Source organism: Mastacembelus armatus, chromosome 11 (assembly GCF_900324485.2).
Source record: "Mastacembelus armatus chromosome 11, fMasArm1.2, whole genome shotgun sequence".
Taxonomy (NCBI): domain Eukaryota; kingdom Metazoa; phylum Chordata; class Actinopteri; order Synbranchiformes; family Mastacembelidae; genus Mastacembelus; species Mastacembelus armatus.
The window spans coordinates 11338084-11360165 of NC_046643.1; the positions used below are offsets into that span (position 1 = coordinate 11338084).

The 22082-nt window shown below is 41.7% G+C and overlaps 3 protein-coding genes across 7 annotated transcripts in view; 2 read left to right on the plus strand and 1 right to left on the minus strand.

Moving 5' to 3' along the window:
- Positions 1-505: 505 nt before the first annotated feature.
- crtap (cartilage associated protein) lies at positions 506-4502 on the minus strand. Its single transcript, XM_026299531.2, has 7 exons — positions 3931-4502; positions 2795-2944; positions 2324-2495; positions 1976-2104; positions 1711-1856; positions 1535-1618; positions 506-1008 (listed from the first exon to the last, which is right to left on the minus strand). The coding sequence occupies exons 1-7, from the start codon at positions 4390-4392 to the stop codon at positions 961-963; spliced, it is 1191 nt and encodes a 396-aa protein (XP_026155316.1). The 5' UTR covers positions 4393-4502; the 3' UTR covers positions 506-960.
- Positions 4503-5350: 848 nt separating this feature from the next.
- fkbp9 (FKBP prolyl isomerase 9) lies at positions 5351-16949 on the plus strand. Its single transcript, XM_026300729.2, has 10 exons — positions 5351-5699; positions 6395-6540; positions 7953-8142; positions 8233-8378; positions 8951-9140; positions 12391-12536; positions 13077-13266; positions 13652-13797; positions 14751-14914; positions 15061-16949. Exons 1-10 carry the CDS (start codon positions 5497-5499, stop codon positions 15238-15240), a joined length of 1701 nt encoding a protein of 566 aa, XP_026156514.1. The 5' UTR covers positions 5351-5496; the 3' UTR covers positions 15241-16949.
- Positions 16950-18105: 1156 nt separating this feature from the next.
- The window catches only part of LOC113126186 (uncharacterized), a 30272-nt gene continuing 26295 nt past the window's right edge, over positions 18106-22082 (plus strand). For 3 of the 5 annotated variants that reach the window (XM_026300069.1, XM_026300070.1, XM_026300072.1), the window contains exon 1: positions 18106-18235. In XM_026300069.1, coding sequence (XP_026155854.1) covers positions 18209-18235 — 27 coding nt within the window. In that variant the 5' untranslated portion in view covers positions 18106-18208. The remainder of the gene's footprint in view (positions 18236-22082) is intronic. The other 2 variants (XM_026300071.1, XM_026300073.1) reach the window with 2 other exon arrangements.

Genomic DNA, 22082 nt, shown 5'->3' on the forward strand with positions numbered 1-22082 from the left:
TTAATCTTACCTTTTATTCATGTTCCTTGTACCAGACATTATTCTCTGCTTCTCTGGCACAGTCACAAAGTGATAAAGCATCGGTGTGTGACAGCGAGAAGTAATAAAAGAAAGAAGCAGGAGAGAGAATGAGAGTGCAGATCAGAGACAGACACACGGTAATACAGAGGGAATGTTCCCCTGTGGGTTTTTAACATCACTGTGTGACAAACTGCACTGAGACTCAATGTTCAAACATTATTAAACAGCCCTGTGTTTTCTCTGGCTGTGTCTCACTGCTCAGCACAGGTCTTGTTTCATCTAAAGGACATTTGCAAACACAGTGTTTTAGCTCTTCATCCATTTTTTTCTTCCTTTTCTTTATATGAATTTTGTATAATTTAGGCTCCAGGAAAAAAAAAAGGAAAGGACAAAATTATTCAATAAATAAAACACATAGTTTTTGTTTTTTACCAAGATAAGCAGTAGGTAATGGATGGATAGATATACAGACCCAAAAAAAACAAACATTAAAAATACTTTATTAAACAAATATCTGGCAGATATATTAGATCCTCAAAACCAGCAAGTGAAAAAGTACAATGATTATTTCAAGGACATGATATTTGGCAGGTTTTATTGTTTTATTGAAAAAAAAAAAGGACCATTTCTGAAAGACACCATACATGATTCACAATGAATACATAAAATGATGTATAATATATAAAAGATGTTTTTTATCTGTATTATCACCTGATCCTCAAATCATTTAGTCACCACGCTGTTTGTCCATACCTGAACTGAATATTTAGTGCACAAAATGAGAAATTATAAAAATATTATGGATGCAAAGCTCCAGTTAAAAACAGTGACAATCAGAGCCTGTTATAAAACCCAAATAAATTAAACCTTGGGGAGTATTGGTGCTGTTTTGTTGTTTATGTTTGTTTTTCAGTGTTTCAGCAGAGTTTCCACTCTGGGCTATTCATCCTCGTCCAGCAGTTCATCTATAAACTCCACCACCTCCCCCTGTGGACACACACACACACACACACACACACGAAAAGGATCAACCAGAGACGAGTGTTTTGCTTCAAACTCACACTTTGCACTGAATGAATTAGCTTAAATCCTCTCACTCACAGTCCTATGTGTGATTTCTCATACCTGGCATTACTAAAGAGATTACAGTCACAACCTGAATGGTATTTGCCACATACAGCATGTAATCCTGGTTTATGCTGTGTTGGCCCGATGGCCACAGTCCTTGTGCCGCATCATAATAATTTACAGAAACTCTGGTGTCATGCTGCCATCCCATGGCAGTCTGTGATATGACACCTTGATAAAAACAGGGCCCACATTGTCCTGCAGGGTGTCATATGACCTGAATCGAGGGTTTTTCCATAAGTTACACAAGCACAGGGCCTGTGAGAGCCGTAAATAACCAAATCCAAACTAACTGATTTCAATGGAATCACGTGGGTCTATTTTTCAGGGTAGGCTGTTGCCTTTTCTTGAGCAAAGATAACTCCACTGCACGCAAAACACATACCTCATCGTCGCTCACCAGGCGCTGTCTGGAGAACTCCAACATCTGTAGCTGCATGGTGGTCTGATTGTAGTACCGCACCGCCTCCTGCAGCAGACACCAACACAAAACTGTTAAAATGTGTGTTACAGTGAAAGACGCAAAGTAGGAAAAGAAGGTAGACACCAAGTGCCTCTTACTGATCTGGGGAGGAAGTCCTCCTCTGACAGTCCCCACTGGCTTTTGTGGAACTGGTAATAGACCACGTTATTCTTCATGACCTCATCACCGGGATCAAACAGCATGTAGCTGGCCGCACAGGGCACCGCGTTCTTGAGGTCATTCACTGAAAACACAGCAATTAGCACTTAACCCGGGGATTATTCTCACACACAGCACTGGAGTTGATGTTGGAGTCGGAGAAAAAAAAAAGTGCGTCAATGATGACAGAACAATGCAACTTACTTTTGTAGTAGGCGAACTGCAGGTAGTGGTACATGGTGGCCACAAACTTCTCCACAACAAATCCACCTACAACAGGTGTCAGGTCACTTTCACAATTCACTTTCCTCTCCAGGACTTCTATGTAGTGATCTGGAAGACGAAATTAAAAAAAAAATCAAGAAAGAACTCTTACATTTTGAGAAATGAACATGGTAAAATGGGATGAAATGGAAAAGTAACACAAAACTTGTTGGAGAGACGGTTTGTCAAGTGACAAAATGAAGAGGAACTAGAGAAAAAAAGGAAATGTGGTAATGGATAGACTTGGAGGAGGAAGAACAGAGTCAGAACTGGGTCACTGAAACTGACCAGCAACTGAGGGGTAGAAGTCTTTAAAGTCTTTAACATCCCTGGGGCCCTCGGATGCAGCCAGACACTCGTCGTAGACCTTGAAGAAGTCCCGCAGAGCCAGCTCCATGTCTGACACTGATGTACGGAAGTTTTCCCCATTATACGCCCTCACCGCACGCACAAACAAAGTCTGCAATAACATACAACACAGAAACCTTACAAAGCATAACAATCTTTATTATGAAGATATAGGACACTGCTAAAAACCTTTTCTTATCCATATATGTCTATAACAGAGACACTCAAATTTCATTTCATTACATCGAGACAAAAGACATCAGGCCTTTTTATATTTTTATTGTGAAAGAAAGAGGGTGGAGATGAATCCACAGGCTTCTACCACATCAGCACACCCACGCAACCAATAATAGGTAGTTGTGAGTGTGAGTGTGTGTGTGTGTGTGTGTGTGTGTGTGTGTGTGTGTGTACCTCATAGGATTTGGTCTCCAGATCTTTGAGGTGTTCTTCGGCCCCGGGCAGAGTCTTGTAATAGGCCATGTTCCTCTGCATCATGTCATCATCAGGGTGCTTCAGCAGGAAGGTGTGGGCAGCAGACACCGCCTTGGCCAGGTTGTTAGACTGAGACAAACGCACATTATTTCTAAACAACTATTTTTACCAATCATCAGACGAGGAAACAGCACAAACACACACACATGACGTAAAGTACACTGATTACTGAGAAGTTACCTGATAACTGATAAATTACTAACCAATATCCCTGAATCAGGGACTGTGTGGTGATGATTAAACTATCCTGCTGCTGATTCAGAGTCGCTCAGTTTTCTTTACCTTATTGTCCTCCCACAAACTGCTGTTTTATTGCCTGATGGGTTTGTCTGTATATTGAAAACACTATAGGTCGGAGTAATTCTGTTCATATTGACTCTGAAGAAATTCCTTTCAAATCAAACCAAAGTTAGACTTGTGTCAGTACCAAACTTCCTCCCTGTGTTACCCCAGGCAGAGTTTTGCTGCTGAGCTGCAGTGATAATAACAGAGAAGTATATTTTGTATTAAAAAAAGACAGTACAGGTGGAAGATATCATAGTTTCCAGTATGGACAAGACAAATGATGGCTGATAACACTTTCAATAAACAGATGGACATGTCATAACTGCATCCCAGGCCGGAAAAATACACCCAACTGAATGGAAAGACATGTTTGTGTTAGATTTCCAATTTGATTCAGAGTGTTCAGTTCTTCCTTTGGATGTATTTTGGATGTTTGAACGTGTAAATTAGGGCTCAGCCATCACCAGCTATATAACTGCAACATTTAACATTGGTGCTTAACCTCTATAACATGTGATGTTAAAACTAGTCCTGTGTGAGATCTCCCTTCAGCAGAACCACCTCCTGCGTCCGTGGCACGTTGCCGTAGGTGACGTCAGAGCGCATTTTAAGGAAAAGCCACTGTAAATGAGTTAAAAGACAAACTGTGGATGCAGTGGCGTCCACAATGAAAAAAAAACATCACATTATATTGAAAATCATCTTAAACTTTATTTGAGCGTTTGTGCGCTGTAGTTTACCCTCAGACTGTGACCCATGTCTGTGCTCACCTTGAAGTAGGCATACTGCAAATATTTATACGGCTCTCTCTGGTCAAATTCATCTATGGTGGCCCTGCTGGGCATAGTCTGTCTGAAAGCGGGCAGACCGTGTTTGCATCGCTTCAGGCACTGCGCCCTCTTCATTACGTTCCCAAACGCCAGCAGCTCAGGAAACTCCGCAAACTTCTGCTGATCATCCAGCCGCACCGAGCTGCAGTTGAGGTTGCAGAAGGCCTCGCTGTCCCGAAGCAGCCGATACAGCCGCAGCGACAACTCCATATACTCCACCGTCTCCTGCCACTTCTCCCCGGTGTACTGGTCCAGCGCGTATTTGTAAGCGGACTCCAGAGGCATCAGTTCATGCCTGGGGAAACTTCTAAAGCTGTATTTTTCATATTGAGAGTTCACCACAGAGATTAAAAATACGATCAACAGCGCAGAAAAGAGTTGAGAAGACTGGGAAGGTGCCATTTGTTTAAAGTTTGGTTAGTGGTGGAGGGGCTGGCTGGGACGATCCCGGACGGCCCGTGTGCCTGAGTCTGTAGGACCGCCTCAAGTTCCACCACGTATTCGGACAAAGCCTCCCCTCCCCCGTGCGCAAGGCAGGATCAGTCGCTCCTGTGGGTGGGGGCCCCTGGAACTGCTCCTCCCACTATATGACTGTAAGTAAATCTGTGCTGTGGTTCTGTGCGTATACAGTACAAATGAAAACCTGACAGAGAATAGATCTGACATAAAGTCATAAGCCGTGGAAGACATTTCTGTAAATTTGGTCGGATGGCCAGGTGATTCTGTCTGATCTGGGTGGAGTTTTAGAACCAACTAAGTTACTTTTGCATAAAATATGTGTCTTTAAACCTGAGAGTTTAAACTTGTTCCCTCTGGGTCACTAATTAAACCCCTGGTGAGAGTGGAGTGTCCCTCCCCCTCCCACTGCCACGTAGAGACATTCCTGTCTGGTCAGCACCCACCTCACCCCCAAAAGGCCAGAAACCCACCAGGTTTAACATCATTTAAGTTCAAGCGTCATGCGTCTTGCAGAACGTGATCGCAGTTCAGATGTGTGTATGATCATGAATTAATCCGATCCGGAGGGGGATGTGTCTGCAGCTGTGCGGAGACCCCTACGTTACCACGTTGACACATCTCAGAGGCTGCACTGCGCAAGAGCGATACGTGGTGTTCGAGTGAGCCCATTCAATCCTAAAGTGCGTCAAGTCATCCATGAAGAGACAGGAAATGTCAAAATAAGAGCACCACTGACCAGCAAAGCTTTGTTTTTGTTTGTTTGTGTCGCACATTAAGAATCGGATCACCTCCTTTCAACCTGTTTTTTATCACAAAACATGACATTAAGCGCAGAACTAAAGTTTTTATGGTTAAAGTTTAACCGGATGTTCTGGGATTTTTTTCGGGCTTGACACGTGATTTTTCCAGCGTTGAGACCAGGGGCAGGACTTTTATCCAAGTCTTAGTAGAGGAAACCGATTCATCGGGGAACGGTGAGGCAGCGTGCACACGTACAGACCGAGTCCACAGTTATTTCCATCGTTTAGTAGTTTTGTCGCCGTGAAAATGATCCAGTGCGCGCAGGCGTGTTTGTATCTGTCGGTTCTGGTGGCGTTCGCCGCCTGCAACGCTCCTCCGGTTCCGTTAGACGACATCTTCATTGAGAAAACTTTCGTGCCAGAGGAGTGTGTGCGCGCCGTCAAAGTTGGAGACTATGTCAGGTATCACTACATCGGCATGTTTCCAGATGGCAAGAAGTTCGACTCTAGGTGAGTATATCACAAAACAATCACACCCCCCCCCCCCCCCCCCGCCCAAAATTTATTCTCTCCATGCAGAACAGACGTGCGCGATGCGTAAAAGTGCGCGTTTGTGGTTCGTCCCTGTGAGCCACGCAGGCAAGCGGGCTGACTGAGCATGGGTCCATATGTGCTTACTCCAGTTTTGATTGAATCCGTATTAATTCTTGTGATTACTCTGCTAATCAAATCCATATCCTTCCTGTTGGAGCCCACTGGAGGTCCCTAGATTCCAGAGACCTCATTTATAAAAGTGTCCCTGCAAGGCTGAATTACCAACAGGGCAAAGTGGAAAGCTGTCCAACACCCCTAGATCTCCAAAGGCCTAAAAAGCCCCAGCTTTACTTGGTGCCAATTGGGGTTTGGTAATTTAATCAATTGCACATTTGTTAACAGTGCTGAAGTATAAGCTGAGGAGTACACTGGAGTATTAGCTGAATTAAATGGCCCTGTGCCCCTTGTTGTACATTTTCCTAAAAAAAAGTCAAACATATCAGTTTCCCACAAGAGGGGGCAGACAGCAAATATATTATGTTTATCCTGATGAGCTTGTGTGACCTCTCATCACAAATAAAGACACAAAAACCAACAACAAATACTTTAAACAATGAGCATCATATGAATCAAGTTACACAAGTTACGTAAAACTAATGTGTCTTTTTCAGTTATGACCGTGGCAACACCTACAACGTGTTTGTTGGTAAGAAGCAGCTGATCGAAGGGATGGATAAAGCTCTAGTGGGGATGTGTGTCAACGAGAGAAGACTGGTCAAGATCCCACCTCAGCTCGCCTACGGAAAACAGGGATATGGTGCGTATGTTTAAGTGTGTGTTTGAACTCCCTGTCATGGTAGCACACCACTCCGGTAACGGATCAGGGTCAGCTGTTCACGTTCTCCACAAAGCTGGTGTTTATTCCTGTAAGGAGTCATAAATACACAGATGAGTAAACACACAACTGGCACTGCTCACCATAACAATGAGAGGCTCTGGTCGGACGTTGGCAGAAATGTTAGGGGAAAAAAAAATCTGTCTTTGAAGAAAGTGCAGTGCAGTGTTGTGTTGAGTTAGCAGAGTGGGCTGCTCCCAAACTTCCATGATGTCAGAGGGACATCACAGACCAGGAAGCAGGTCAGAGCCGCTAGTAATTGTGCTGCAAATCAGCAGGAAGTCACAATTTATGGCTCTGCATCTGCACAGGACCAATAAGAATGATGTGCTACTGCTCAAAACTGCGTGCACATGTTTGCTACAGAAAATGTTGCTCTATTTTAATGTAGAGCCCGGTGCGTCCGTGTGTGTATTTGTGAGCGCATGCATGAAATATTTAGATAATGGGAGAGAGGGAAGAGCGGGGGGCATGTGTGGACAGGTAAACGTGGGGGCTGTGTCCTCTACCCCTGGTCTGTGTGGGAGGGACCATAAGAGAGAGGGGAAGAAAATCAACAGGTGAGATTTTACAGAAGATAGTCAGAGATTTAAACCGGAAAGAGAGCTGCCAGCCCATCAGAGGAAAAGATTTTAACGGCTGCCACCCACACAGTTCTTACAGCCCCTGCTCCACCCCCTCCACTGTCTTCCATCTCCTTAACTTAAGCCTTAACCGCACCAGTTTGTTCCCTTAAAGAACGTTAGGTTCTTTAAGGTTGAATTCTCTAGAGAAAGACAAGTGTTTCGTACCAGACTCAGGTACTTGTTTCTTTTCATCTTCAACACCCACACCACAAGCACATTCACACCTACACCAATCAACCTAACCTCACCCTGCATTTCTGTGGACTGTGGGAGGAAGCTGGAGTAACTGGAGAAAACCCACACAGACATGAGGAGAACATGCAAATTCCACACAAACGGGTCAAACGGGATTCAAAGCTGGAACCTTTATAAAATGCCTTTGTATTTCTAAATTAATTGCATTATCTTTTGCCTAGTGGACTTTGTATTCCTGGCTCAATCTCACCTACATGGAGAAAGGGAATACAGTCATACTGAGTTTCACATCGAGCCCTGCATCACTCTCAACATACAACACTTTAGAGAAAACATCAAAGTAAATATTTCAGCTGAAACACATTGACTGGCCAGTATTAATGATTATTAATCAAGGAATGTGCCAACACTCGTGTGAAACCAATCAATGCATGGCAGTTTCTCAAATGTGTGATCATTAAGTTCTATTTGCTGTGTGAAATGTGAACAGCTTGTTTCTATATCCCTCTCCAGGTGACATCATCCCTGCTGACTCCATCCTCCACTTTGACGTTCTGCTGCTCGACGTGTGGAACCCGGAGGACGGGGTACAGATCAAGACCTATCACACACCCGCGACCTGCCCCAGAAAGGTGGAGGTGTCTGACTTTGTCCGCTACCACTACAATGGCACGCTGCTGGATGGGACGCTCTTTGATTCCAGGTTAGTCCTGTCTAAGCCTCCATTTACACACAGACACACAACAAAAGCACTGACAAATGTGTAAACTCTCTCCTGCATCCTTCACTGTAGTCACACTCGCATGCGTACCTATGACACTTATGTTGGGATTGGCTGGCTGATTGCTGGTATGGATCAGGGGCTTCTGGGAATGTGTGTTGGAGAAAGACGCATCATCACTATGCCTCCATCACTTGGCTATGGAGAAAATGGAGATGGTGAGTATTGTTAATTCTTAATATTATTTGGTTTAATCTGATTACAGTCCTACCCCCAGAGCTGTGTGAGAGAGAACATGATGATTGGAGTGGAAAGTCGTTGCACATTTAAAGTGTGAAGGCACAGTACATCAGTCACATACACAGTACAGGAGTCACATTGATGATCAGTGAATTCCATCCATCCATTTTCTATACCCACTTATTCCTTAACCAGGGTCACAGGGATCTGCTGGAGCCTATCCCAGCTCTCTTTGGGTAAAAGGCAGGGGTCCACCCTGGACAGGTCACCAGTCCATCACAGGGCCACATAGAGACAAACAACCTCACACTCTCACACTCACTCCTATGGGCAATTTAGAGTCACCAATCAACCTGACAGGGACGTTAGGAAACCAGAGCACCTGGAATAAACCCATGCAAGCACAGGGAGAACATGCAAACTACACACAGAAAGGCCAGGTTGTGAACCCACGACCTTCTTGCTGTGAGGCAACAAAAAAAATTTCAATAAACAGTGAAAATGCCTCTCTCTCTTCTTGCCTTCAACCTTTCTCCTTTTCTCTCTCCAGGTAGTGACATCCCAGGACAGGCATCGCTGGTGTTTGATGTCGTGCTGCTGGACTTCCACAACCCCAGAGATCGAATCACGGTGACCAATCAGAAGGTGCCAGAGCCCTGCACGAGGAAGGCTGTTGCTGGAGACTTTGTACGATACCACTATAACGGCAGCCTCCTCGATGGGACATTTTTTGATTCCAGGTATGTGTCAAAGTTTAATGATCGCATAGAAAGGCTCATAGTAAACTCTTGGATTATAAAGGGAAATAAAGGACTTTATTACAGCAGCTTTTACTTGTTTGTCTGTTGTTCTTCAAGTAGCCACAGGGGGGCAGCCTCTCTCTGTGCACTGAAGATGCACTTAGAGATGAACAGAAACTTAAAAACCACTACAAGAAATTAGCTGTTTTTATTACACAATATTGCATCCTCTGATTGTAACCTTTTTCCTCGCGTGGTGTATTTTTTGAGTCTTTAAACCAAACTGACTTCACCACATATATTATGATTATACTTGGTGAAGCATGTACTTTACAGTATAACAAATAAATGAGTCTAGATTGGAATATACAGATATTTTACAAAGCAAGCAGAAATAAATGGTACAAAAGTTTCTTCTTTGTATAGTTAGTTCACTTTTGACATTACGGAGTCTTGCCCAGTGAGATCAAACCAACCAGGAGGCACTTTTCACATATTTGCTTCCTCCCAGTGAAACTTTGATAGTAAACAATGAAGAACCTTGTTCTATCACGTAGTGAGAGCATAGTGCCTTATCCTGTAGTTTGTACACCAGACAGAACCAGGTGCATGTTGTCTCATGGACCATGAGAAACTATTGATCCGTTACCACGTTTCGATGTGAGGTGTTTGTTGTTAAGTAATGCTGTCACACACATAGTCTACGGTCTACTGCACTTACATTGTTTTTCCTTCTACGCAGCCTATAGCCCTAATCTATTTGAGTTTTTTATGATAATATAGTAATAATAATATTCTGCTTCCCTGAGTATTAGTCAAATGAATGTTTAAGACAAATCTAATTTCTTGGTTTTAATTCCCCTTCATCCAATGTAGTTGAATCTAATTTACCTTAATTTAATTCCAGTTTACCATCTATTTCATGCTAATCAGGTTATTTTAATTCTACTTGATTCAAGCTATTAAAGTCAATATATTTTAGTTTCCTTAACTCAATTTTGGAACTTAAAAAAACAGAGTAAAGTTGTCCCAGCAATCCTTAGCTGATTATTCTACTAAAATGATTAAAAGTTAACTGTTAACTGTACTGTTAACACAGTACAGACAAGGTGAGTTATCCCAGGGTAGACTGACAATGTTCCTCAAGCTCCCTGCTTTTGTACCTATGGTCCAGGGGTTGATTCACATCCCTTGACCCACCTCCTTTCATCTCAAGGTTATGCCTGTTTACTAATATTAATTTCCCTTTTTTGGATATATTGGTGTATTGACCCTTCTTAATTCCTTTTTTAAAGATGCTGAGGGAACCACACCCTGCCCAACTCTTCCTCTGGGGCTTGGCGTGATCCCCCCCATCTTCCCTCCCCAATTCTTTATTTACTCTTTGATTATAAACAGTGATAACAGACACTCCTCACCATATAAGATGACAGTCTCTCTAGGGCTCATCTAGGAATGTCCCATCTTCATCCATGCATGGTCTTAAGTGCAGAACATTAATCACACCTGTCTTCCTAAGATTTTGATTTGAGTTTGATTTTTGATACTCTCCTGTGCTCAGGTTCTGATTTGATACTTCCCTTTATATGCATATGTTCTTTCATAGATACACACAGAATACATAGTTTGCCTATGGATGCCTTTAGATTTCAGGGATACACACAAGAAGCACAGATCCTTCCCTTTCATGTTATCAACATATGTGTGAAACAAAGTGATTATCTATACCAGACACACAACCCCAACTCTGAGGAACAGGTCTTAGCAAGTGTGCTTTTCTAGTTCTGTGGTCAGTTATGCAGCTAGGCAGTTTCTGTAATTATTCTTCTAAGTAATGCAACAATATAGTTTGAAAAGCAAATAACACTCATATACTCATTTTTCTAAAAGTCCCAAAAAAGGAGGCAAAACTCAGTCGACAAAGTCAGATGCAAAGTTTTATTGTGTAATTCAAAGGTTACAAATAAACCTGAGGGGTCCTGGGTCACACTCTGCCAGTGTCTCAACAGTGTCTGTGTCCTACACACTCCCATACTCCTTTCATTGCATTGTTACCAGGACCACTATGTATAGCAGTTTTATGAGACTCACCTCACAGGGTTTGCATTCACACAGCTACAGTGGTGTGAGAAAGTGTTGGCCCCCTTACTGATTTGTTATTTTTTTGCATGTTTGTCACACTTTGTTACACACATCTGCTGCTAAATAACACTCTGGATGTGTTAAATGTTAAATGAATATCTCACCTTTTCACCAGCTTTAACCCTGCAAAAACACGTGGAGTAGCTAAGTTCACATCAGCCCCTTATCTCGGCTGTCTAGTCTGAAGGCTGTTGGTTTATCATGCTTCAGGATGTTGCAAGTCAAGCCCCGTGTTCAGAGGAGAGGGGGGGGACTTTCCCCTCGACTGTTCAGTTGAGATATAAACTTATAAACTGACTCAAACGGTTCTGCCTTGAAAAGTTTCCTCTGCCAGTATCTGTTGACACTCTCCAGCCTTAGTTACTGCGTCAGTTAGACGTAGCTTCAACCACAGTTTCCCTAGAAGTGAAGACATAGCTTTGCATCTGTGTTTCCTGTTGTTTGCTCTGCTGGGCCTCTGCTGTTTTTAACACAGTAAGATGCTTCTCCTTCTTATCCACTCCAATCGTTTTAAAACAGATCCTTTCAAATCTTACGTGACATCTTTCTGACCTGGTCATGTACTCAGTTGGAGTTCCACTTACGGAGCCTTTGCCTCCATTTGTCAACAGAGCTCAGACGCCACTCTTAACCCCCTTAGAGGCTCTTAGCACCTATCCTAATTAGGGTTAACACCAAAAGATCTTGCACTTTTCTGTCCTTTTTTTCAACAATACCATGCCAGGAATTAGAAGTTATTGATATGTTAAAATGTTCAAGGAACCTTATCACAGCAAAATTGCAACTCCGAGTGTTAATTTAACACTAAGAAGTAACTAGTCACTATTCACATGTAAACAAAAGCCACAAATGCATCCTCCTAGAACAAATGCCAGTTGTAGGGGTAATATTTTCTGTGAATCTCATTTTATATCCTATAATTATCCCTTTGAGATGGGTGTTAATAGTTTGTGCTGTGCTTTTTTGTGTGCTGCCTAAATCCCCTGTATATATGAGATTAGATAAAAATCTCACTATATTCTATGAAGGGAAAAAAACCACTGTAAATTAATTTTCATGATTGACTGTTTTCCCTATGGGACTTCTGTTAACATGCGCTTTTCCACAGCTATTCTCGTAATCGTACCTATGACACGTATGTGGGTCAAGGCTACGTGATTGCTGGTATGGATGAGGGTCTTATTGGAGTCTGTGTCGGAGAGAGACGCACCATCACCATCCCCCCCCATCTCGGCTATGGAGAGGAGGGCACAGGTGTGTGTGCAATGCTTTGATATTTTTATCTGTATGGGGAAAATGTTTTTTACAGTTTGAGTTTTTAGTCTGATGGAAATAATTTAACTAGCTTAAACAACCAACTTAGACAATTAACAATAATTTCACTTCATAGAGAAAGTATACATAGATGTATACATAGAAATACATTGGAAATTTAAATCATCCATGAGCTGATTAACTAATGAGTAAGCCAAAACCACCAATTAGGAACAACCTATTAATTAATCAATCAATCCAAATTTAATGAAAATGAATGAAGAACAAATTAGGGTTGATCAATAATAACATGACACGCAAAATATAAGGGAGTCATCATCAGCATCTATGGAAATAATAACATCACTCAGAGCTTTATGTTAGTTTGAAATGCAATCTGAAATCAGCTGCAGAATGACTCAGTTGGTTTAGAAATCAAAGGTCAAAGTGTGAGACTGAGCTAAGACCAAACCACTATATGTTCTCTGGCATAGTATTTACAGATTTTAATATTGGTTACGTTATCTTCTTCTCTCTCAGGCACTAAGATCCCTGGTTCAGCTGTGCTGGTGTTTGACGTTCACATCATTGACTTCCACAACCCGTCAGACAACACTGAGGTCACTGTCACCTACAAACCAGAGGGCTGTGATAAACAAACCAAGAAGGGTGACTTCATAAAATATCACTACAATGCCTCCCTGATGGACGGCACATCCATCGACTCCACGTGAGTAAAACATCTCGAAGCCTCTGGTGAACATCTCAGAAAACCGATAATATGGTTAATACTGATACAGACTGGGCTGTTTGTCTTTTGTTGCAGTCACTGCAGCAAAAAAACAAAACAAAAAAAAAACAGGAACATGTCTATGTGAGCTCGTAAGCAGGCAAACAGCACCGACATTCAACACTTTGTGCTAATACAATTATTTTTAAAATAAAAGCACATCAAAAGACAAAATAATCTAATCTTTCAGAAATGCTTTGAAAACCTTGAGCTGTCCTTGACACCACTTTCACGCCCCTGCACTTTTTCTGATCATGGATAGACACCAAGTTTTAGATGTCATGCATGATAACTTGATAAAATGCAGTAATGTCATTTGTTTCAGGTATAATTATGCAAAGACATACAACATTGTCCTGGGAGCCAACCAGATAGTCCCAGGGATGGAGGACGGACTGATGGACATGTGTGTGGGAGAGAAAAGGCACCTTGTTATTCCTCCTCATCTAGGATATGGGGAAAGAGGAGTCAGTAAGTAGTCGTGTCCTGATGTCCTTGTCACCTTTGGGCAGTTTCCAATCTGACTAAACTATAACTGAATTAAATTCAGTGTAGCTGGCAATCCTCTTCATCAGGATCACAATCCCTTTTTTAAAGATGCTGGGGGAACCACACCCCACCCAACTTGGTGTGACACCCCCCCCCCCCATGCTATCACTGTATGCATTCCTTAAATGCATACAGTGATAGCATACAATCCTTATCATATCTAATGACAGTCTCCAGGGTTCATCCAGAAACTCCCTTCCTCCTCCATGCATGGTGTTAATGCAGGACATTAATTATAACTGTCTTTCTAAGCTCTTTGGATATTCTACTGTGCTCTAATGGTTCATTTTCATGTCAAGATACACACAAGATACATAGGTTGTCTATGCATGGCTTTTAGTTTTCCAGGGAATAATACACAACAAAGTCGCCTTTCCAGCCTTTACACACTTAATTGTGATTCTTGTCTTTCTGCAAACAGGAACGTAATTTTTGAAATGATTACAGTATGAGAATTGTATTAATTATACAAGAAAACTACACATCGTGCTTTAAAAATGATGTGGATGGGGATTTAAATGTGGATGCACATCTGCACCAAAACTTCCCCACATTATTAAATGAATTAATACAAATGAATTATGTTATGTAATCTCACTTCATGTGTCTGTTCTGGAACTTCTAACATCACATGATTTTCATCAGCAGATGGACTTTGATTCTTGGCCTGTGGTTAAAGTTTCTACAAAATGACAGCAAACTTTTTGAAGATCTAAAAGAAGTTGATGTAAAACAATAGTTTATAATGCACCGTATATAAAGACAAGCAATGATATTAGTGCTGAGTATATCTCTCCTGTTGATAACTCCTCCCTCTAGCAAGAAAATCATCATTTTTATTATTGTTTACCATCGCTGCTTGTGTTTGTGTGTAGCTGGAGAAGTGCCAGGAAGCGCCGTGCTGGTGTTCGACGTCGAGCTGGTGGACATGGAGGAAGGACTTCCTGAAGGCTACATGTTCATCTGGAACGACGAAGTGTCGCCTGACCTCTTTGCTGAGATGGACAAAGACAACGACGAGCAGGTGGAGCCCTCTGAGGTATGTGTTAGCAGAGAAGAGTTCAGCCAAATAAAGAGGAGTCGAGTTTTCGCTGTGTTGACTCGCTGCTATTGTAAAGTTTTAATGTCTAGACGTCAATCTGATGCATTTATGCTTTTTGCTTCTTTTCCCTTTCGTTTCCATAGTTTACTGACTACATCATACGGCAGGTGAACGAGGGTAAAGGCCGCCTGGCTCCTGGCTTCGATCCTTATCGGATCATTGATAACATGTTCTCCAACCAGGACCGCGATGGAGACGGAAAAATCACAGTGGCTGAGTTCAAACTTAAAGCCGACGAAGCCGCAGCCCACGACGAGCTATGACGGGAGTGAGTGTAAAGCCCAGCTCAGGGCGAAGGGGGAAGGGTCAGACAGTCGGCAAAATGGGCGTGGGGTTGTAATGCATATGTGGGTAGTATAGTAGTAAAGGCTGGGTCGTTTCTGTAATGTAAGCAAGGGTAGGAAGGGAAACATACTGAGGGAGATATTGGTTTTTAATTTTGGGTAATACAAGTGCCAAATGAGTTTGAGAGGAAGGAGCCAGGATTTAGGTATGAAAAGATTATTGTGAGTGTTTTCACCTAAAACAAAGCAAAGCACCTGATTTGAGGACTGTTAAAGCCTTTTTACCTCTTCTGTCCTCAAGTCTTTATGTCTTTCTGTTTTTTTCATTTGAGGAGGACAAAGCACTCCTGTGTGAGAGACCTAGGGCCTCTCTCCTTGATCTCTACGTTCAAGGTCCCTAACTTTTATTTTTGTTACCATTTAGTGGTTTTGCGTGACCATTTCTTTTGTTTTCACTGGGCGTCCCCCTTGTCTCTGAAACACCTGCCACTCTTCCTGGAGCGATGGTTCAATTTTGGTTTAATACAACATGCTGTGATGAAGGGAAGTGACATTTGTTTCTGGGAGTTACCACTTTATAGCTGAAAATAAGTTATGATCTTTAAAAAAGTCCTGAAATGTTGTTGTGGCTTTCCAGTCTCTGTCACTTTTATTAGTTGTTGTAGTTAGTTGTTCTAGTTGTTCCATCACTTCTTTTTATTTTCATTCAAATATCAGTTGTAACTTTGTGTGTGTGTGTGTGTGTGTGTGTGTGTGTGTGTGTGTGTGTGTGTGTGTGTGTGTGTGTGTGTGTGTGTGTGTGTTGTGGTGGATTTTCTTCAGTCTTATGCCATCTGGCCTCACCTCAGTAAAACATACCTACATGCTTAGAGAATGTAGACCCAGACCAAATAAACAGGCAGAGGTGTGGTCATTACTACACTGTAAGATTTAACGCGGAGTCACAGATTAACACATCAAACCTGAGTTGTTTTAAGATTAATCCACCAAGTGTGAAGATTCTCGGTCTTCCAGGGGAAGTTATCTAAAGGTTGAGTCATAGCAACAGTTAGCATGTCACTGAGGATAATTGGAAATAAAGATTGAGGTAAAGGATGCAGAGGGATTACACCAGGCCCTGAGAGGAAGAGTTGAGCGGGGTGTGATCCTCAAGTGCTTTTAAAAAAGTAATATGAGACACGGGTATTGTTAGAGTGATAAAATACTCATGTATATTTTATGTTAAAGATTGTCATTTTGCAGTTTTACAGTATGTGCAATGTACTACAGGTCTTAAGAGGAAACACATTGTCTTAAGCTTCAATGTTATAAGTGACGGTTAAGCACAATGTTACAATAGCAGGATGTGTGTAACTAAGAATTGCCCCAGGTCAGCACAATGAACTCTCTGAGGGAATGTCCTTGTCTGGTAATGTCCGTGCATTCAGCTTGTGTGAATAAAAGGCAGTAACGGGGAAGTATCCGACAGAGTGCTGTAGGAGGCTCTGTCGGTACTCTCCTTGCTGCAAGAAATAAGCAAACGTTTGCTGTCTTTCTTGAGAGTGGTGAGTCCTTAGGTAAAGAACCCAACAGGTATGTCCAAAATAAGGAAAATAATGGTGGCAAACAGGAATGTTAATGGGATAAAAGAAGCTGGAAACCAGCCCTCTGGCCAACAGTATATAAACTAACTCACATTGTCTGTACTGTGTTTTATGAAAAGCCTTGGAGCCAGGTGCCTCTCTTCTGTTTTGGGACCTCACTGAGAAGGTTTGTTCTTCATAGTTAGTAAGTTAGACACAGTCAGATAAGTCAGATCAGAGTCTTCAGTCAAGCAACAAGGTCGTCCAGACATGACATTAGTGCAGTGAAAAACATACATTTAATGGTTATACATGACAGTTATATGACGACGTATAAATCAGTACAGTGTAGTAGTTCTGTAATGAGTGTCTAGCTTTTATAGGAAGACAATACACAATTTCTCCTCCACAGTGTGTATGTGAGAGACAGAGAGCGAGAGAGAGTGTGTGTGTGTGTTTGTGAATGTCGTTTTTAGTTTTCATTCAGGAGAAAACTGATTCTGGATCATTTCAGTGCCAGAACAAAATCTGATTTGATTAAACGAACTGACCAAAAGAAATGTTTACATCGTGTCTTTCTCTGAATATGTCTCTGTTTGCTTTTTTTTTTTAATTTATTGCTTTTGCATCCACTAGATAATGATCGTTTCAGTCCTGCAACATAAAGAGACCCATGATGAACAGACAACATGGATCAAAATAAATGTAGCAAAATCATCTATCTATGATAAATAGATGATCAGCAGTTCTGCGAGATCAACACATATAAACTATTCATGCAGCTGCTTTTACTTCAGGTTACACACACACACATCTACTGCCAAGATATATTTACACTACTTTTGAAGACACACTTCACTTATATACATCATTTGGTTAAAATAAATATTCATCTTTAAGGTTAAAGTGAATATTGAGGTTTATTAGATTACTATTGCATGATGATCATGGCAGTCATATATTAAATTTAATATATTAAATTAATATATTAAATTCATAAAATGACTCAGACACGTTAAAAAATAATTTATTGCATCCTGATCTCTCATGGAGAATAAGAGATAAAAGCACATTCTTCATTCATAAACAACTTTTTGTGACAACCTTTCTTTGTGACTTCCACCCCTATAGCAAACACGATACTTGTCTCTGAGGCGTGTCGCGCATGATCTGCGGGGAGGGAGGAGTCGCTCCTCCGCAGCCTTAAAACCTCGCAGCTGTGGGCTGATTGCAGCTTTCGGGCGTTAAACTGCGGCAGTGAAGAGGAAACTTTGTATGGTTGTCGTTGTTTTGTTGGATGTCAGCGTTGAGCATCAGAGTACGTGATTTTTTTTTTTTTTTTTTTGTTTTCTAACTTTCCGGTTGTGCGGCAGTAACTTTGGACCATGGAGCACGACAGCCTGGGCTGCCAGGTGGGTGAATCTGTCCGCGCCTCTAAGCCTCCCCTCGGGCTGTACCAAAGCAGAGCACCAGACCAAATCGCTTAGTGTGTGTTTGTGTGAAAAGCAGGGATGAGATGTTAAGATTTCTATTTATTAATTGTTGCTGCAGATGGTTTTTATAGTAAAATGAAACTCAGCCCTCTGTAACAACAAGGGTTTAGTGCTGTGAAGTGCAGCATGAAGGGCAGGGAATAATTAGGGCTTCAGTCAGTGTGCAAATCAATCAATGTTCATTCTTTAAATGCAAAATAAGGAATTTAAATATATATTTTTAAAGGAATACTCCAGCAGTTTCACAGTGCACTTTCAGGAAGATGGGAGTCAATTTAAAAAAAAGTCTGTTTTTTTACATATTCTTGTTTTATTAGAAGCAGGTTCCATATGGTGCCTCTGTCTATAGTCAGGCATGTTGTTGTTTATCAACTGGGCAATGAGGTGACACCAGTTTTGGTTTATGGGACCGACAAATAAGGCTGAAATCAGACGTTGTTTTTCATAGACTTTAAAGTTGGATGTGCAGAAGTGCCTAAAACTCTTGCTGCAGGAGACCCGTCTTCACAGGTAGCTTCAGTTGTACACAGGAAACGATAGGGGCGAGTGAGCATAGCCTTAAAAATGTTATTAGGACTTAACAAATGAGCTTAGATGCATTAATTCAACAGTGAAACCAAATGTTTTTAGTGTCATTTGAAGCTATGTGTTTTGTTCTGAATTATTTCATGGTGCAGCAGTTTAACTCTACACTCAGAGATGGAAAACTCCCTTTGTGTTTCCAGAGCAGCAGTTCAGAGTCAGTTTACTTACATCTCAGTTAAACATCCATAATCAGAACCAGATTTATTGCCAAGTATTTCAGATGCACAGAATTTGACTCCGGTCCAGTGTCTCTGTGTGTTTGTCACAACAGCAGCAATATGTACATCGGTGAAAGAAAAATGAAGTCTAAATTTCATACAACTAGAGGAAGTTAAAATAGAAATAGCAACGGGAAGTAGTTCAGAGTTAGTAATCCAGTACAGTGTGCTGCAGCGCTGTCCAGAGAGGAAACACTTTCTGACCAGGATTCGAGGTGTCTGCAGAAATCTTCTACCCCCCTCTTGACCTGGGAGGTGTGATTCTTTCTGCAGCCCAAACCAAACCACAGAGTGATGGCTGAGCAGAGAACAGACTGATTCCCCTCTAGAGCTGTACCACCAGCTCCTGAGGCAGGTCGGACTTTCTGAGCTCATGTAGGAAGAACATCCTGATGTCTCTGCTCAGTATGGTGAGAGTGGGGTTGGGTAGAGAGTTTTCTGCTGTAGTTCACTGTCATATCCATTGTTTTGAGCATATCAAGCTCCACGTTGTTGCAACCACAACATAGGACCAGCTGGTCAACCTCCCATCTGTATGCAGACTTGTGACCATCACAGATAACGCAGATGACAAAGGTCCCTTGAGGCACAGTTGGTGGTGCAGAGGAAGAAGAACAGAGGGGAGAGTACACATCCCTGGGCGGGTTCCTGTACTGATTGATCGGGTGCTCGATGTGGTTTCGAGTGAGCTCAGGTGGTTTGGACCGGAGGGTGTCTAGGATGATGGCGTTGAATGCCAAGCTGAAGTCTACAAACAGGACCTGTGCACAAGTCCCTGGGGAGTCAAGATGTTGAAGGATCTAACACAGTGGCATGTTGACTGCATCCACTGACCCAGTAGATAAGCTGCAGGGGGTCCAGCAGGGGTGGAGAATTTGAAGCACACCTCCAGTGATGTTTTGACGATTTGTGTGACGATCGGGGCCACCTGATAAGCACAGACTTTCAGACGAGAGGGGCTCACACCAGGACCTGGTGCCTTCCTCATTACCTGTCTCTCAAAGATGTGGAGTGCCAGAAGGGGGTGGGGGGCAGCTACTGGTGATGTGCCTAAGGTGGGGGTAGGTGAGAGGTGTTAAAGGTTGCTTCTTAAACCTACAGTAAAACTCATTCAGGTTATCAGAAAACTGTTTTTTCAGCCTTTTAGCATAGTTCTGGTTAGCTGCTGTGATTAGGCTGCACATTTCTTGCAGCATGGAAAATGGTGAAGTCTAATTTCAGGATTGTGAAAGATTCAAGTTAGTTCATCCAATCAAATCAGAATTAAGAAATCTGAACAAAATTAGGATTGCATTCAAATTTTAAATGAATAAACTAAAAGTCAAGACTTTGCATATTAAAATTAAATAAAACCAAAGTAATTAATTAAAATGAAATTGGTTTGATTAATTACAGTTTTCATGCATATCAGATTTTGAAGAGCTAGCTGGAATTGAGGGTAATGTACATTTACCCTGACCAAAATTAAAGGACACATTTCGCATCAAGAAGAGTTATAGTAAATCTAAATACATAGAACAACAGATTCTCCTTAAATTCAGCCTTCACAGATTGTCATGGGCCCTTTCATCAGGTCATGGCACATTTAACAAATCATTTTCACATCACCATATATCTAATTAAATGTAGTCAAAGCATATATTGTAATGTGATCTGTTTATGTAACTGAAGCACTTTAGCTCTTTCTTCAACTCGATTCACAAACGGAGTTTTGACTGAACCCGCATTTTGAAATGGCCCCTGCGCCAAAAGATGCCAGACGATGGTCGGCAACATCGTGACAGATCCAACCAACCAGACTGCTTTTTACTGCCATCAAATAGCATCCTCATGAAGATGGCCAGATTCAGCCACATTTGTACCCCAAAGCTGTCAGCTGTCGAATGTCCCCTCCATGATGACCCTCAAAACAGCCGCTCTGCAGCTTCTGGATGAAGACAGTTTTTTTTGTTTGTTTTTTTTTTTGTTGTTGTTGTTTTTTTGTTGTTGTTTTTTTGTCATTGTTTTTAATATCAACAATGCAAATGTCTTTTTAATGTTTCATGGTTTATTATTTTTACGTTTTCTTCTTCTGACCCATTTTCAAAAGTTAATATGTGATAACTGGTTTTCTTCCATATAATTAACTAAAATGTAAAAATGGATGGTTCACTACTATAAGTGTAAAATATATGTACCTCATGCTTTATAAGCACTCAAAGCTGAATGGGTAAATTTAAAATGGTCAAATTTAGCCTAGTAGCTATTCAGTAGTAGATCTAAAGCATGTGTGTAACATATGGCCCAAACAAATGGTATGCCTATTATGTAACATAATCACCTGTTCTTGCTTCACTGTGTGGTCACATGTCCAAAAAAGAAAGAAAAAGAAAAAGCCTTGCAGGTTCCTGTAAATTTTGGTGACAAATGTTATGTAAATGAACTGGAAATAATTGGAGTCACACAAAATATAGTTAATACACCAAAAGAATACAACCTCTTGCATCTGACTCTGTCGACTGAGTTGTGACAGGGGCCGTGGGGAATTCAAAGGTCCCGGTCTGTAAATTTGCCACAACATTATTCATTCTAAGAGTTCAATGAATACTGAGCTTGGCCAGAGGTCACTGTTACAAACTTGGTCATGGCTCTGAAGAGGGAGAGAGTCATTCACTGTTTTGAAGCTTATCTAAGGAGGAACAGGAAATAAATAGGCGGACATGAGATTTGAAGTTTGGTAGGCGTTGTTGGAGGCTAGTCAGTGTTGTCACAGATGTCCCTGTGCAACAGGTTAGACTTTTAAAACTGCTGTGTGAATAGAAGGCTTATGTGCAAGGCCATTGGTTTGTAACTTTAAGAGGGTTTCAATAAAATGGTTTTTAGCCCATGGACTTTCCCTCTACAATGCTGTGTAAGGCTCAAGCTAATCCAGTGCATGAGTTAGTGGGGGGGCCTAAAAAAACAAAACTTTCCTGGTGCTCTGG